Source organism: Penicillium oxalicum, chromosome VII, assembly GCF_001723175.1.
Source record: "Penicillium oxalicum strain HP7-1 chromosome VII, whole genome shotgun sequence".
In the NCBI taxonomy this organism is placed as follows: Eukaryota; Fungi; Ascomycota; class Eurotiomycetes; order Eurotiales; family Aspergillaceae; genus Penicillium; species Penicillium oxalicum.
Window position 1 is genome coordinate 1,764,085 of NC_064656.1, and position 15,045 is coordinate 1,779,129.

Genomic DNA, 15,045 nt, shown 5'->3' on the forward strand with positions numbered 1-15,045 from the left:
CTTCTTGATCCAAATTTACTTCCTATTGAAAAACTCGATATGCTTCAAGCCCTTGGAGGACCTGTGCCCCCTAATACTGATCATGTTCGTCTACCCCAATCTCCCCGCAATGTACCCCTCCATGGGCCACAGTATATCGGAAAATACAGGCAATTGTTTCGAATAAAACTGTGGCCCGTCTCCGATTTGAGTGACAACTGACAAGGCTTTCAAAGGCTGTGAGCGTATCGTTACCAACATGGAGAGCCAATGTGGGTTATGAAGAAGGAGAGGAATGGGTCGTAGGCAAGATGCAATGCGGCTATCCTCGATTCTTCATACATCCCAGCGTTCAAAAACTCGCCCTGGAACTCGTTCGTCGCGTCGGGGATTCCGAATCAGAGACGGCTACCTTGTTTCCGACACTCAAGACTGCACGAATCTGCCACTCGTTCATCGTGTCAAAGGTCTCTCCCGAGGAAGCCAAAGCAGTTCGAATTGTGACTTTTGTACCTTCCCATCAGACGGAGAAAGGGTCGAATACCATCACCTCTTCGCTCGTTGCGGTCATACATAAAAAGGAGTTTGCGTCCATTGCCAAGCAGGTTTGGCAGCATTCCGGCAATGGTATTTCTAGTCGGCGGGGAGAGTTCTGTTACCGCGCGCTACAGGATGGCTTTCTAGTGGAGGAGAAGAAGTCTGAGGCCACGGAGGTTCTATCTCAACGGCCTTGCAAGGGTCCTCGGCGCTACCAGAGCAAGGAATCCGCTAGTGGAGTATCGCGAGGCTCATCTGCATCGACTCCGACGCCAATTGAGAGCACCGCGGGGACAAATGGGGTCGACGATGGTCGCGACTACGCTCAATTTATTGAGGAGCGGTTTGGCCGTAACCTCAGCATCGCCTTGGCTGAACAAGCAAAGTTGGCTGTGAGGAGGCGAATCGCTGGTGTACTGACTGCGGATGTTGAACTGCCCGAGGCGCTCGAAGCAGCGTCGACCGAAGGTCGAGTCTCGGGGATTTCAGAGCAGGACGTCTATCTCTACCCTGCCGGAATGAGCGCCATTTTCAACTCGCATCAGACGCTACTGGCCGCCCGTGGCCCGTTGAAGAGTATTTGTTTCGGCTTTCCCTACACCGATACCTTGAAGATCTTGCAGAAATGGGGACCTGGGTGTCAATTCTACGGCCATGGCTCATCAGAGGATCTGGACGATCTGGAAGCACGACTCAAGAATGGTGAGCGATTCCTGGGCCTGTTCACAGAAGCTCCTGGCAATCCTCTTTTGAAGACACCAGACCTGGTGCGAATTCGACAATTGGCCGACAAGTACGATTTCGCGGTGGTTGTCGATGAAACGATTAGCAACTTCCTCAACATCAACGTTCTGCGATATGCCGATATTGTCGTCAGCAGTTTGACGAAGATTTTCAGTGGTGACAGTAACGTGATGGGTGGCAGTGCGGTGCTGAACCCCCAAGGCTCTTATCACCAGCTTTTGAAGGACACCTTGAACCGCGAATATGAAGATCTGTACTGGGCAGAAGATGCCGTGTTCCTGGAACGTAACAGCCGTGACTTCATCAGCAGAATCGACAAGATCAACGCGAATGCGGAGGGAATCACCGCCATGCTCAAGGAATCTCCGTTGGGTAGGTCGTCCGTCTCGTCGTTCATGATTTTGCACCTCGCTGCGTTCGAAATGCTAACCACCTGGGATTCCACTTGTAGTCAAGGAGGTTTACTATCCCAAGTACAGCCCAACAAGGCCCAATTATGACAAGTTACGCACGCCCAACGGTGGTTACGGTGGTCTCTTCTCGGTCACATTTCACTCCACCGAGCAATCCATTGCCTTCTACGATACGCTCGAGGTTTTCAAGGGGCCCAGCCTCGGCACCAATTTCACCCTCTGGTAAAAATCTCCCCCCTCTCTCTGGAGAGACAGAGTTGGGCTGGCCAAAAAGTGTTAACACGAATGTACTGCAGTTCTCCCTATGTCGTTCTCGCTCATTATCTCGAACTTGACTGGGTACGTTCCACCACCTCTGAGTGCAGCTCTTTTCCCCATGTCATTTTGTGCTCCGAGTCGAATGCGCTGACCTCCGTACGATGTTCGTAGGTGAAAACATACAATGTCGACCCGGACTTGGTCAGAATAAGTGTTGGGCTCGAAGAACTCCCCGACCTGCGACGTCGTTTCCAAAGGGCGTTGGAGGCGGTTGAAAAGGTGAAAGACGCCTAGAACCCATAATGAGCCCACGATATCCCCTACATCTTCAACAATCCTCTACATGCTCAACCTTGCGAGATCCTGCTCTCAGGCCTCTTACCATGATTCAGCGCGCTACATTCATAGACACATACGATCGGTATTGGTGCAGGCACAACGGCCTGCTACGTTTCAAAAGGGTATATACAACAAGAAAAGATAGTATGAATGATCAAGAAACACCACAAACTCCCAGATTCAGCATAATCAAGGATATCCAGCTCCATAGATTCGGGTAAGAAAAGGTCATAAAAACTGAGCAGGCTGGGGTCATAAGAATAGATTACTTGGTCTCGTGGTTGAAAATCTTGAGCCCCTACCATCTCATGGCTCGGCGATTGAAGAGACTGCATACGAGAAAGAAACCAAAAATGCCCCCTCAATCAAGTAATTCGAGTGACAATGTAAAAGTGCGGCCAAACGCATTGTGTCATACTCGACGAGGCATTCACAGGTGGCGGTCGGGAGTCTCTTCATCGCCGATGTGAGTGCTTGCGTGAGTAGCAAACCCACTGAGATCACCGCTACCAGTACGTCGTAAAGCCTGGCGCATGGTTTCGACCTGGAGTTCTCCGCCAAAGTTGGATGAAACTGGACTTTGGGCCATGGGAAGTGGACTTCCGGGTCCTCGACTTCCATTGTTGGACGTAATCTCCATTCCCTTGAATGAGGCGGCAATACTGGTTGGAGGAGATGTGCCCAATCCATGCGAGGAAGCCGGTGATCGTAAGGGGGATGGAGAGCGAGCAGCGGCAAATGAGTGGCCAGGGCCGCCTCCCAGGGAGGACTCACGATTGTACAGCAGATCGCCATTCTCAGCATGCTCCGCATTGACAACGTCAGCAAAAGAAATGAAGCTCAAGCGTCGAACGTCGGTAGAGTCCACCGTTGGATGAATGGATGAGGCTTCATCGGTCTCGAAGGAGTGGAACCCCGATTGATCGATATGGCCAGAAGAAGCCAAGGACTGATCCGCTGTTGATGAGCTGGTCATGGCTGCTGCCGCGGGCTGGTGAATACTGTGAGTCACGATTTCCACAGAGTCCGGGTCCAGATGTTCATCGGTAATCGCAGCAGAGGATGCCTCGAGCACTGGTGGGATGTAATTTTCGGTGCGGATGTGTGCGGGAATCGAGGGAGATGCCTGCGAAGGGAGCATGTCCTCTTGGACACTCCGCTCAAAAATCTGAGAGGCGGGCGAATGCAAGCGAGGCACTTGCGACGCCGCACTCGGAGATGATGGCTGTCGGTAGGCATACATCTGCCGATCTGAGAGGCTTGGTGATCGTAGAGCTTCGGACGAGCCACCAGGTGATGTTGGTGAGGCAGGCCCGCTTACTGGAGCGCAAGTTCCCAAAAACGCATTTTCGTTTTGGCGATCACGACCACGATCCTCTTGTCGGGCATGTGGCCACGCCAGGTTGGCGGGTTTGGGAGCTCGCACATTGGTAGTGGGCACTCCGACCAGCGGATTGGCTTTGCCTGTCGAATGCTCAAGGGGAACAGCTGGCTGCGCAGAGGACGACATGGCGATGGTTCCTTCCGGTGAGAGGTCTTTCGAGGCGACGAGTAAATTTCCAGCTTCAGCCATGGTGATGTGAGACGTGAAAGAGCCAGCAGATGTTGATCGTCTCTGGCGATTGAACGAGGAGAAACTGTGGAAACCGTTGCCCAAAAGATCTAGGACACTACGGCCATGGCCCAGCTATTCCTTGCAAGTTATTGACGGCCTCTTCAGTAGGGAATGAGATGGGCCGATCGCGATAAGCGGGATTGGATGTTTCAAACAGAATAAGGAGAAGGATTGAGTCCTTCATTTCACTTTTGACCACAAGACAATGATGACATGCGCCGATCCATGTGATCCAACTGGTGGGCGGGGCGCATGTTGTGACAGGGTACGATACCGGAACGCGCCCCGCTTGGAACTGACAGGCAGCCTATTGTTGGCTCGGTATTGAAACCTATTGATTACATTACCTGGCACCCCGTCAGCTACTCTGAACTCAAACTTCGGCCTGTCGTTGGGTGCCTGATCAGGCCCAGATCACGGGACCTGCATCTTCGGGAAAAAGTTCAGGCTCGACACGTCTAGTCAAGCCCTCCTCGACTGGTCAACACGGTCCGATAATCGACTCCCATACGCCCTCTTTAGTCAGTACGTATCAAGCTTGAATACCGCCCACCTGTGTACTCAGACTCACCGAGTATCACTGCAGTCTATCTGGCGGACACTTTCCAGCATGGCCACCTCAATTGCGGCTTCTAAGCGGCCCTTGGTCCACTTGCCCTTCCTTCTCCCATCATGGTCCGACTCCCTTGCTGTGGGATCTCGACGATATCAATCCTCATATCGACGAACAAAGCAACGTCTTCGCGTCAAGCCAGATGCCTCCTTCGGCTCTACGCATCAAGGACGCGATCAAATCATCTACAACCCGCCCTCCAGTGCTCCCTCTGTCTATCATACCCCCAGCAAGTTCCTGCCCCCCAACGATGCCCGCAGGTCGATGCGCATCGAAGACTCCACAACATCGGGCGCCACAACTGCCGTTGAACAGCTCCCCAACGTCTACCGCAGTGACCCCGAGCGAAAGTACCACTTGACCCCTAAAGACGTTGAGGAAATCCGCAGCCTCCGATTGAGTGACCCGATGACCTGGAGTCGACACAAATTGGCCAAGCGATTTGAATGCTCTCCTCTTTTCATTGCCTTGGTCTGCGAGGCAAGCCCAGAGAAGAAGCAAATTCAAAGACAGGTGTTGGAGGCGGTGCAATCACAATGGGGACCCAAGCGGCGGATGGCCCGAGAGGATCGGAAGTTGCGCCGGGAGGCATGGGGGCGCGACGAGTGATCTCGACCATCTCGCGTGTCTGGTCCGGTTTCATGCTGGCCCAGGGAGCCAATTGGAACTTGTCTACCTTGCCTCGGTGTCCGCCTAGCTGGATGTATCCAAGGCCTCGTTCTGCGGCTGCGCAGCCGTTCATGGCCTGCTGTCTCGTGTATCAACGACTTGTATTCTAAAATGTTAGCTTTGTTTTTGGTCTTTGCTTCTGTACCCTTGACTCATATATATTCATATCACGTGATTCTTTGGACACTCCACCTGTGCAATTCCTCGAGACTTGGATTGGGGCTCCTTTGGGTGCTGGTTGTAATCAGTAGGGGACTATTGGATCTCATCGTTAGGTGTTGGTGTGTGGCCTTGCCCGTCTCCGCTGACAGTCAATCCAAGGCAAATCCTCCACTTACACAAGGTAGGGGCAGGTACGTAGTGATGGGAGCAAATAGATATTGATGAGCGATTCACGGTAGTATGTGCGACTATTATGTTTTCCATTTTACTCCAGGCTGGCAAACACGCCATCGTGAGCAAATAAGTTTATTCTTTCGGGCACGATCACAGCAGCAATAGTATGATCCTCGTTGTCTACCGCCTATGAATTGGGACTTAGCTGCGCTGGCCAGACGACATCGGACGGGTGTACATCGAGTACTAAGGTGTCGCAGCTGATGGTCTCCAGGGTCTGATTCCTCTCTGTTTTGACCACCCTATTAAAACTCAAAAATTGAGCTGCCTTTGGTAAACTTCATTTTTGCCCCTCCACAGCTTTCTCTCTTTCGTTGTCTGCCGACGTAGGTAAGCATGACCGGACATGCCTCGGACTCGTGTAGCACGGCTGTCCGGGCACATTGATTTTGTGAAGGTGGATGCACAGAGTCATGTTTGCATATGTCTAAGCCTCCGTCTAACAATATGACTAGTACTAGGTAGAAAGTCAATACGTCTGCGCGAGTGGCCAGTGCAGGAATATTCTGGCTACTTAATCCAGATGCTGAAGGTACTCATTTTGACTGGTCGAAACCGTCAGAGTGGTCATGCGACACCCCAAGTCATAGCACGAGACACTGAAGGGCTGGCTACTATGGGGTCCATACCTACAGTACATGCTAACGTATATAAATCGATACACCCAGTCCTGATATGGACTCTCTGAAGGGTGCAGATGACAATGTGGAGCAACTCTTGGTCCCTGGATTTCTTGCCATCTATTTCGCGAGGTAGACGCCATTCACTCTCAGTATGGAGCACTGTCCTGCAAGTTCTCCCAGCACTGCTGTGTGGTGGAGTCTCTGTCTAACTCCATCCAGCGGTGGTTCCGCTCCGTAGGCCACACGCCAATCGATAAGGGCCGAGGTGGAAGGCTGCGACCCAAACAAAACCACCCAAAAAAGACTGGACCCAAACTAGGCGGCTACCGGCGGAACTCCAGCGTTGCAGAGCTAAAAGTATTAATTACGTGAAAAAAGATACCTCGACGGTGCGACTGGAGAGGTACACCGTTCTGCAAATGCTGCCCCTCTTTCCCCTCCGCTTCCCCTCGCTCGCAAGATCTGGTCAATCTTACCTCTCCAAGTTTCGTCCGTCTGCTCGTCCCCTCATCCCTCGTCGCTTCTACTACGGACATATCAGTGATACCAAGATGGCGCCTCAGCTGGAGCCCTTTTTCAAGCAGTATGTGCTTCTCCTTCTCAGAGGACCCGCACTGCGCGGGAGCCGACGAAACAGAAAAAAAATTCAGCCCGGATCTGACACGCGTGCGTTTGTAGGGTCGATACCTCGTCCGAGCATTTCATTGACCGTAGGTTTGACGATGTTGATTCGCTTCAGGTCTTCTTGGGGACTGGGACTGCCGGTCATGCACAGAAGATCAACAATAGCCTAGAGCACCTTGTTAATAGCTCGTTTGGTTAGGTCTGCGCAAGGCGGTTGCCATTCCTTCCATCTCCGCTCAGGATGAGAACCGCAAGGATGTGTTCCGCGTGAGTGCTGTCTCCACTTCAACGTGGTCGAAGCACGACGAGGCTAATCGATGCAGATGGCTCAATTCCTGGCCGACGAACTGACCGCGCTGGGTGCGGAGGTCGAGCAACGGCCGCTGGGCAAGCAGCCCGGCAAGGAGCACCTCGACCTTCCTCCTGTGGTGGTTGCCCGCTACGGTAACGACAAGAACAAGAAGACGATCCTGGTGTACGGCCACTACGATGTGCAACCCGCTCAGAAGGAGGATGGCTGGGCCACCGAGCCCTTTGAGCTGACTATCGACGACAAGGGCCGCATGTATGGCCGTGGATCCACCGATGATAAGGGTCCCGTTCTGGGCTGGATCAATGTCATTGAGGCTCACCGCAAGGCTGGCGTCGACCTGCCCGTCAACCTGCTCTGCTGCTTTGAGGGTATGGAGGAGTACGGTTCCGAGGGACTGGATGACTTCATCAACGCCGAAGCGAAGAAGTACTTCAAGGACACCGATGCGGTCTGCATCTCCGATAACTACTGGCTCGGCACCGAGAAGCCCTGTCTGACTTACGGTCTCCGTGGGTGCAACTACTACTCCATCAGTGTGTCCGGCCCCGCCCAGGACCTGCACAGTGGTGTCTTCGGTGGCTCTGCCCACGAGCCCATGACTGATCTGGTCACCGTGATGTCCAAGTTGGTCGACCCTCAAGGCAACATCCTGATCCCAGGTCTGATGGATCTGGTCGCTCCCGTGACCGAGGAGGAGAAGGCCCTGTACCCCAACATTAGCTACACCATGGACGACCTCCACGAGTCTCTGGGCAGTGAGACGGGTATTCACCCTAACAAAGAGCGCACTCTGATGGCCCGCTGGCGTTTCCCCTCTTTGTCCCTTCACGGTATCGAGGGTGCTTACTCTGCTCCCGGTGCCAAGACTGTCATTCCTGCCAAGGTGATTGGCAAGTTCTCTATTCGCACTGTGCCCAACATGGAGAGTGAGGATGTCAACAAGTTGGTCTTTGACTACGTCAAGGCCGAGTTTGCCAAGCTCAACAGCAAGAACAAGCTGGATGTCTCGCTGCAGCACGACGGCAAGTGGTGGGTTGCCAGCCCCAAGCACTGGAATTTCAGTGCCGCCAGCAAGGCCGTCGAGCAAGTGTTTGGTGTTGAGCCGGATATGACCCGCGAGGGTGGCAGGTATGATTCAATTTTTTTTTCTCCTCTTTTTCTCTGAACATCACTCCCCAAACGTGACACTGACCTTGAACACAACAGTATCCCGGTCACCTTGACTTTCGAGCAGGCTACCGGCAAGAACGTTCTGCTGCTGCCCATGGGTAGCTCTACCGATGCTGCCCATTCGGCCAATGAGAAGCTCGACCGCAGGAACTACATCGAGGGTACCAAGTTGCTTGGCGCTTACCTGCACTACGTTGCTGAGGAGCCTATGACCGAGTAGACGAGTACCTTTCTTGTCCAAAAATTATGGAAAGCGATGTACGCATCTATATGACCGAGTCGACTAGAGCGTGAACTCATGACCTATTCGCGCCTTATTTGATCAAGAAATGTTCTATTAGCCAAGAGAAATATGAAAACAGGGTTCCACTTGTAAACTTGAACAGATTCCAACTCTCTGCATTATTTGTTGGAAAAAGTACACGAAAGCTACTAAGCTTCCAATGCCGATACAGAGTATTGGATTGAGCTGCATACATAATAATGGTGTAGTGACTTCCAAGGTTCGATGCGGGGAGAGGTCATCACAGTGCTTCATCATTATGAACAAAGAGTGTACAGCTGCAGGATACGTACTGTACATTATCTCTTCCTTTGTTCCTACATTAGGCATGTACCACTTTGGCAGGTCGTAGCTTCGATTGGACCTATCATGATGATCAGTACTGCTTACTCACCAGATGCCCCATGCTGGACCGCCCACCCGCCGTTCGACGCGAAAGTACGCGCCGACGCGACAGCTAAACCTCTTTGTTCGAATTGGTCCACGAGGCCTTCCGGAGCGCAAGGTAGATATCGCTATGCGCTACAGTCACTCTCCCTTGGAGTGAGGTCCAAAAGAAATGCCGTCTTTGAAACGAGTATCAGAATTCTCGGAGTCTGAGGCTCAGAGCGACGCGGACTCTGATATTCCCGCATCCTCGGACCCCGCCTCGTACTCAGTATGTCCGCTCAACTGGAACTGTAATTTCGAACTTGCTTTGACTGATTTGAGGAAAAGAGAAAACGGGCGCGTGCATCTCCGTTTCCTACGTCTGATGCGACAGCGACTAGCATCCCTAGTTCTCCTTCCTCTACCCGCTCTTCGTCCCGCGACGATGCACTCCCTGAAGACGAAGACGAAGACGAAGAAGACCTTGAGCTTCGCCAGACCCAGATCATTCAAGAAAAGTATGCGCAGCAGGTCGATGAGGCGAATGTGCCTGCGGAGCACGGCATCTTGGAGCGCGTCGAATGCTTCAACTTTATGTGTCATAACCACTTTTCCGTTGAGCTGGGCCCGTTGATCAACTTCATCGTCGGCAAGAATGGCAGTGGGAAAAGTGCCATTTTAACCGCAATTACACTTTGTCTAGGAGGGAAGGCTTCGGCTACCAATCGTGGCCAGAATCTCAAGAGCTTTATCAAGGAAGGCAAGGAGAATGCTTCCATCATCGTCCGGATCAAGAATCAAGGTGATGGCGCCTACATGCCAGATGATTATGGGAAGTCGATTATTGTCGAGCGACATTTCACAAGGAGTGGATCAAGTGGCTTCAAGATTAAAAGCGAACAAGGACGCATCATCTCGACACGGAAAGCCGAACTGGATGCAATCACCGACTACTTCTCTCTACAAATCGACAACCCAATGAATGTTCTATCGCAAGATATGGCCCGCCAGTTTCTCAGTTCGTCTAGCCCAGCAGAAAAGTACAAATTCTTCGTTAAGGGTGTTCAACTCGAGCAATTGGATCAGGACTATCGCTTGATCGAGGAATGTGTCGACCAGACTGAGGAGAAGCTGAGATCCCAGGCATCGAATCTTCATTTCCTGGAACTTCAGAGGAATCAGGCAAGAAGGAACTTGGAGCTTTCCGACCAACAAGACACCCTCAGAGAGCGCATCAGAAAGTATCGGAACCAGATGGTCTGGGCCGAGGTTGAGGAACAAGAGCGGGTCAGTACACTCTCCCTGTCATTCACACGGAAATGCGAAACTCATCACCTCGAAACAGATCAGGGACTCTCTTGCAAATGAAGTTGCGAAGGCAGACGAAGTGATTGGGCTCGCCGAGGCTGAGCTTGGACAATTCGACAATGCTCTCCAAGCCGTCGATATCGAGATGGAGACGGCCACTGAGCTCCTCAACCGCGCAGGCCGTGCAGTAGAGGATCGTCAACGGGACAGAGAAGTGGTTGTTGAGGAGAAGAAAGCACTGACAGGCGAGACAAATAATGTTCTTGTATGCACACGGATTGCGCTCGTGAGATCGTTGAATGACAACGTTGCTAACTGATCACAGGCAGAGGAACGTGCGATGAAAATGGCAGTCGATAGTGCAGTCGCAGCGCTAGAAGAAGCCGAGAGAAAAATCAAGGATGAGGAACACCGCCTGACCGAAGTCAGCAATGGAGGCTTTGCTCGAAAACAGGAGGAGTGTGAACAAGCCCAGGCTCAAGCTGCTGCTGCGCGGAACGAATATGAGACATTTGACAAAGGTCAATCTCCGCTGCGTGAAGCTATCGGCGACGCCGAGGCTAAAGCAGAAGCTGCTAAGACCCAGCTCAAGATCAAGGCTCAAGACTTCAATCAAGCCAAGAATCGGTTGCAGGAGCTCAAGAGAGACAATGCTCAGGCGAAATACGGTTTCCCTGACAAGTTGCCATCGCTTCTCAGGGCGATTGCGCAAGAACGATCATTTGGAGCTCAACCAGTTGGGCCAGTTGGAAATTATGTCACTTTACTCAAGCCAAAGTGGGCCTCGATTATTGAGAATGCCCTTGGTCCGAGTCTCAACAGCTTTGTGGTGGAGAGCCATCGGGATCAAAAGACTCTGAGCAACATCATGAGACGCGTTGGATGGTAAGGACTTTATTCTGAAATCCCCTGGACCCATTTTTACTTAGAAGATTTCGTGCTAATGATGGCTCCAGTCAATGCCCCATATTAGTCGGAGACAATAAAAATATCGATACGTCTGGTAATGAGCCCGATAGTCAATACGACACAGTTTTGAGAGTTCTGCAGGTACGTCCAAATCTCAAGGACCCCTTACAAAGGACTTTCCTCAACCTCTTTCTTTAGATTGAGAACGATTCAATTCGAGGTCACCTCATTGTCAAGCATGCGATTGAAAAAATGCTTTTGGTCGAAAATATCGAGGAGGCATCGTCACTGATGTTTGATGGGCCAAGATTGAGGAATGTTTTACGCTGCTTCAGCATTGATTCGCGGGACCAAAGGCGAGGAGTTCACCTTTCCTACAACAGGGAAGGTGCTCCCAGCCAGTCACCCGTGCAGGCATTCAAGGGCTATCCCCGCATGAAGTCCGATGTCGCTTCACAGACTCGGTATGTTGGATGTCTGTCCTTTCTTTCAACCCCCTACCAAAAATACTTACCTTTATCGGCACGTAGTCACCAGGAAGAAGTTGTTCAGCATATCAAACGCGAACTAGACGTTCTCCAACGAGAGTGTGATGCGGCAGTCGCCCACTTGCACACTTGCCAGCGGGATTTGTCAAACCATCGACGAGAGACTGAACGACTCAAAGTGAAAATGCAGCAACTGGAAGATCGTGCAGAAGCACTCAAGGATGCTCTTGAAAATTCAGCGGATGGCCAGCTAGATGCGCTAATCAGTATTCGTGATGCAGCACAGACTGACCTTGAACATAATCAAAGCATGTTTGAAGAAGGCCGTCGTGTGAAGAATGAGAAAATGAATCAGCTAAAGGTCAAACGACGAGAGGAGAAGGAGATCGACGAACAATTGGCACAGTTGCAAAACAATCTCTCGATTGCCCGACAGGAACAAAGAAGGGTCGATGATAAGCGCCATCAGATCATCAGCAACAAGAATGTTGCTGTCTCGCGCATCGATGACAACAAGAGGAGTCGAGATCGAATCCGAGAAAAGTGTGTTCAAGTCGAGGCTCGTATTGTCGAGACCATTGAGAAGGCCAGCATGGTCACTTCCCGAGTTCCAATTGATGAAGGCGAGACCCTGAGCAGTCTCGACAAGAAGTTGGACAAGTTGAAGACCGATCTCGAACAACACAACAGAAGGTATGTGTGATCGCGAAGAATAATTGACAAATTTCCTGCTCACTGAGTATACCAGATTGGGTGCTTCTCGAGAGGAGATTGCAATACAAGCCTCTGCAGCGGAAGCCAAGTATCAGCTTGCATTGAAACAAGTGGAGGAGGCGACGGCACTTGCACAGGTATGTCACACATCGTGCTCAGCTTTTTGTCGCTGGCCTCCCTCGACGATAGATGGATCTCTAACTTCAAGCAGATTTTCAAAGATACCTTGACAAATCGCAAGAAGCGATGGGAGATTTTCAGATCTCATATCTCCTCTCGCGCCAAGGCCCAATTCACCTACTTGCTGAGTGAGCGTAGCTTCCGAGGTCGACTCCTTACAAACCATCAAGACAGGCTACTCGATCTCCAGGCAAGTGCCAGACGCCATCTTCAATTTCATACCTTGAGCTCAATTCTAACAATCCACTTTGAACATTTAGGTCGAGCCGGACATTACCAAATCCAGCGAAACCGGCCGCGGAGCCAAGACTCTTTCCGGTGGAGAGAAGTCTTTCTCGCAAATTTGCCTCCTTCTTGCCCTCTGGGAGGCCATGGGATCGCCCATTCGTTGTCTTGACGAGTTGTAAGTTGCATCGCCGTCCAAGAAGCCAAGTTTGACCCCTACTAACCCATCCTCCAGCGATGTGTACATGGACCACATCAACAGAAAAATGGCCATTGACATGCTCGTAAGTCTACCAAACTGTATTGGATCTCTTGAATATATTTCAAGCTGACTTGCCAATCTAGATGATTGCTGCGCGACGATCAATTGGCCGCCAGTTCATATTGATCACCCCAGGTACCAAGACTGATATCACTCTTGCTCCAGATGTTCGAGTCAAGGAGTTGGCCGAGCCCGAGCGCGGTCAAACAACCTTGCCTTTTTAAAGGCCGAATTGAGCTCTGGACTCCAAAGACACGGCTTGAACATGCATGCATATGGATCGTGGATGGGTCTAGCATATCTCCTACGGCGTATCTTGATTCTTTCGAACAGCTCAATACCCCAATCAAATGGCTTGTTTCAATCTATCACTCCTCGTGTTTCTTTCGCGTCACTTCCTCGTAACTCTCACCCGATTGGATCGGAATTCTGGTTGGCTTTCTCCCTTTCTTCCGTAAAGGCGATACACTCAATAATGCACAGCTTGTCATCTTAACGATTTTTCTATCGAGGCATTTTCGAAAGTTTCATCGGCACTGTGCTCTCTGGTTTCATCAATGTACCCCTGCTTACGGGAACGACTTATATTCATTTTGCAAGATGTAACGGGCATACCTCCATTCCTGGTTTCTGACCAGGACCACACACCTTCGACACTCTTATTGTATCAATATTACTTCCGCGTCTCTGAAACGACTCTTTTCTCTACTTCACCCGTCGAGCAAGTACTCCTGGTACATAGAAATGATTGCTAGTCAATATTTTTGCCACACAAGCGTTCTTTTCACGTCACCAAGGCTTTATTTTCACATGACTTTAGCGTTGTTTATCCGGCGTGATGTCATGTTAATTTCAATGGTTAGGCAAGACTTCTTGTTAATGAAACGATTAATATTCGACATCCTTATTATCTAAGCGCTACTTTCACGTCACCGAGATATGAGTTTCGCTTTACTTTGGTGTTACTTAACTGATACTATGGTATTTAATGTCTTATGTAACCGTTCGAGCGAGTGTATATTCTATTAAAAATGATAGATTCTTGACATTTTTGTCATTAAGCGTTGCATTCGCGTCACCTAGGTCTTGATTTCACGTCACTTTGCCGTTCCTTGATCAATACTATGTCGTTTAAACAACCTTCGAGTGAAAGATTCTGTTAGTAAAAACAATAGATACTCGACATCTTTGTCTGTAAGCGTTACTTTCACATTACCAAATCATTACTTTCGCGTTTCTTTCACGTTACTTGATCGACACAATGTTGTTTTATCTGACTCGTCGAGCGAGAATTCCTGCGAGCAAAAACGATTGATATATGACTTTCTTGTCAATTAAGCGTTAGTTTTGCGTCATCTAGACTTTAGTTACACGTTACTTTGGCGTTATTTATTCGACACTATGTTGTTTTATCCAACACGTCGAGCGAAATTTCCTGTTGGTAAAAACGATATCTCATGCTAAGTTGCTAACTGTGTCTAAGGGACGGTGGGCACACGAGTAAAGCCGCTACAACGAGAACCAGGATCAGACCGATGTCATGTGATCACGGCGGGACCATGAGCGAAGACCGCCCACGCAAGTCTTTTGGCTCCTGTGAATCCCTTCACTTTGCTTGAACTCCATCTATCTCACCTGATTCTACGTTTCCCTCAAGCCTGTTCCCTAACAGAAGTGCGTTCAATTTTTTTTTCTTCAACCGCAACTTCTTCGGGCATCCACTGGCACCAACACTCCACCATTCTCGCTGATTCTCCCTGAACCGCTTCGGTCTGGAATCCGAACATCTTTACTCATCCTCCAAATCCTTTGATCCTCATTTTCTCAGATATCCAAAGAGCTTGCGCCTACCTTACCTCTTCTGACTCCTGATCAAATCCACTGCGCCTTGTCGACCTCCACTTAACTTGCTGGTGAATTGAAAGACCTGCTGCTCATACCGAACCCACTCGGACCAACACTCAAGCCCCGCACCGCTTTGGTTTCCTTGATACTCCGAAGACCATCTTCTCTT

General features: G+C 50.5%; 5 protein-coding genes across 5 annotated transcripts; 4 read left to right on the plus strand and 1 right to left on the minus strand.

Moving 5' to 3' along the window:
- Positions 1-39: 39 nt before the first annotated feature.
- Positions 40-2,225, plus strand: POX_g09137 (Cystathionine gamma-synthase; the record flags this gene model as incomplete). Its single annotated transcript, XM_050117898.1, has 5 exons — positions 40-84; positions 216-1,632; positions 1,712-1,895; positions 1,970-2,012; positions 2,103-2,225. The coding sequence occupies 5 exons, from the start codon at positions 40-42 to the stop codon at positions 2,223-2,225; spliced, it is 1,812 nt and encodes a 603-aa protein (XP_049966042.1).
- Positions 2,226-2,700: 475 nt separating this feature from the next.
- On the minus strand, positions 2,701-3,843 carry POX_g09138 (uncharacterized protein; the record flags this gene model as incomplete). The annotated part of the gene is made up of 1 exon (XM_050117899.1): positions 2,701-3,843. One exon carries the CDS (start codon positions 3,841-3,843, stop codon positions 2,701-2,703), a length of 1,143 nt encoding a protein of 380 aa, XP_049966043.1.
- Positions 3,844-4,495: 652 nt separating this feature from the next.
- On the plus strand, positions 4,496-5,107 carry POX_g09139 (uncharacterized protein; the record flags this gene model as incomplete). The annotated part of the gene is made up of 1 exon (XM_050117900.1): positions 4,496-5,107. One exon carries the CDS (start codon positions 4,496-4,498, stop codon positions 5,105-5,107), a length of 612 nt encoding a protein of 203 aa, XP_049966044.1.
- Positions 5,108-6,605: 1,498 nt separating this feature from the next.
- On the plus strand, positions 6,606-8,513 carry POX_g09140 (Cys-Gly metallodipeptidase dug1; the record flags this gene model as incomplete). Its single annotated transcript, XM_050117901.1, has 5 exons — positions 6,606-6,769; positions 6,865-6,896; positions 7,010-7,077; positions 7,134-8,251; positions 8,330-8,513. The coding sequence occupies 5 exons, from the start codon at positions 6,606-6,608 to the stop codon at positions 8,511-8,513; spliced, it is 1,566 nt and encodes a 521-aa protein (XP_049966045.1).
- A 622-nt stretch (positions 8,514-9,135) lies between these two features.
- Positions 9,136-13,255, plus strand: POX_g09141 (uncharacterized protein; the record flags this gene model as incomplete). The annotated part of the gene is made up of 11 exons (XM_050117902.1): positions 9,136-9,234; positions 9,294-10,232; positions 10,291-10,518; positions 10,579-11,138; positions 11,210-11,303; positions 11,361-11,626; positions 11,693-12,343; positions 12,399-12,501; positions 12,805-12,947; positions 13,005-13,053; positions 13,115-13,255. 11 exons carry the CDS (start codon positions 9,136-9,138, stop codon positions 13,253-13,255), a joined length of 3,273 nt encoding a protein of 1,090 aa, XP_049966046.1.
- Positions 13,256-15,045: the final 1,790 nt, after the last annotated feature.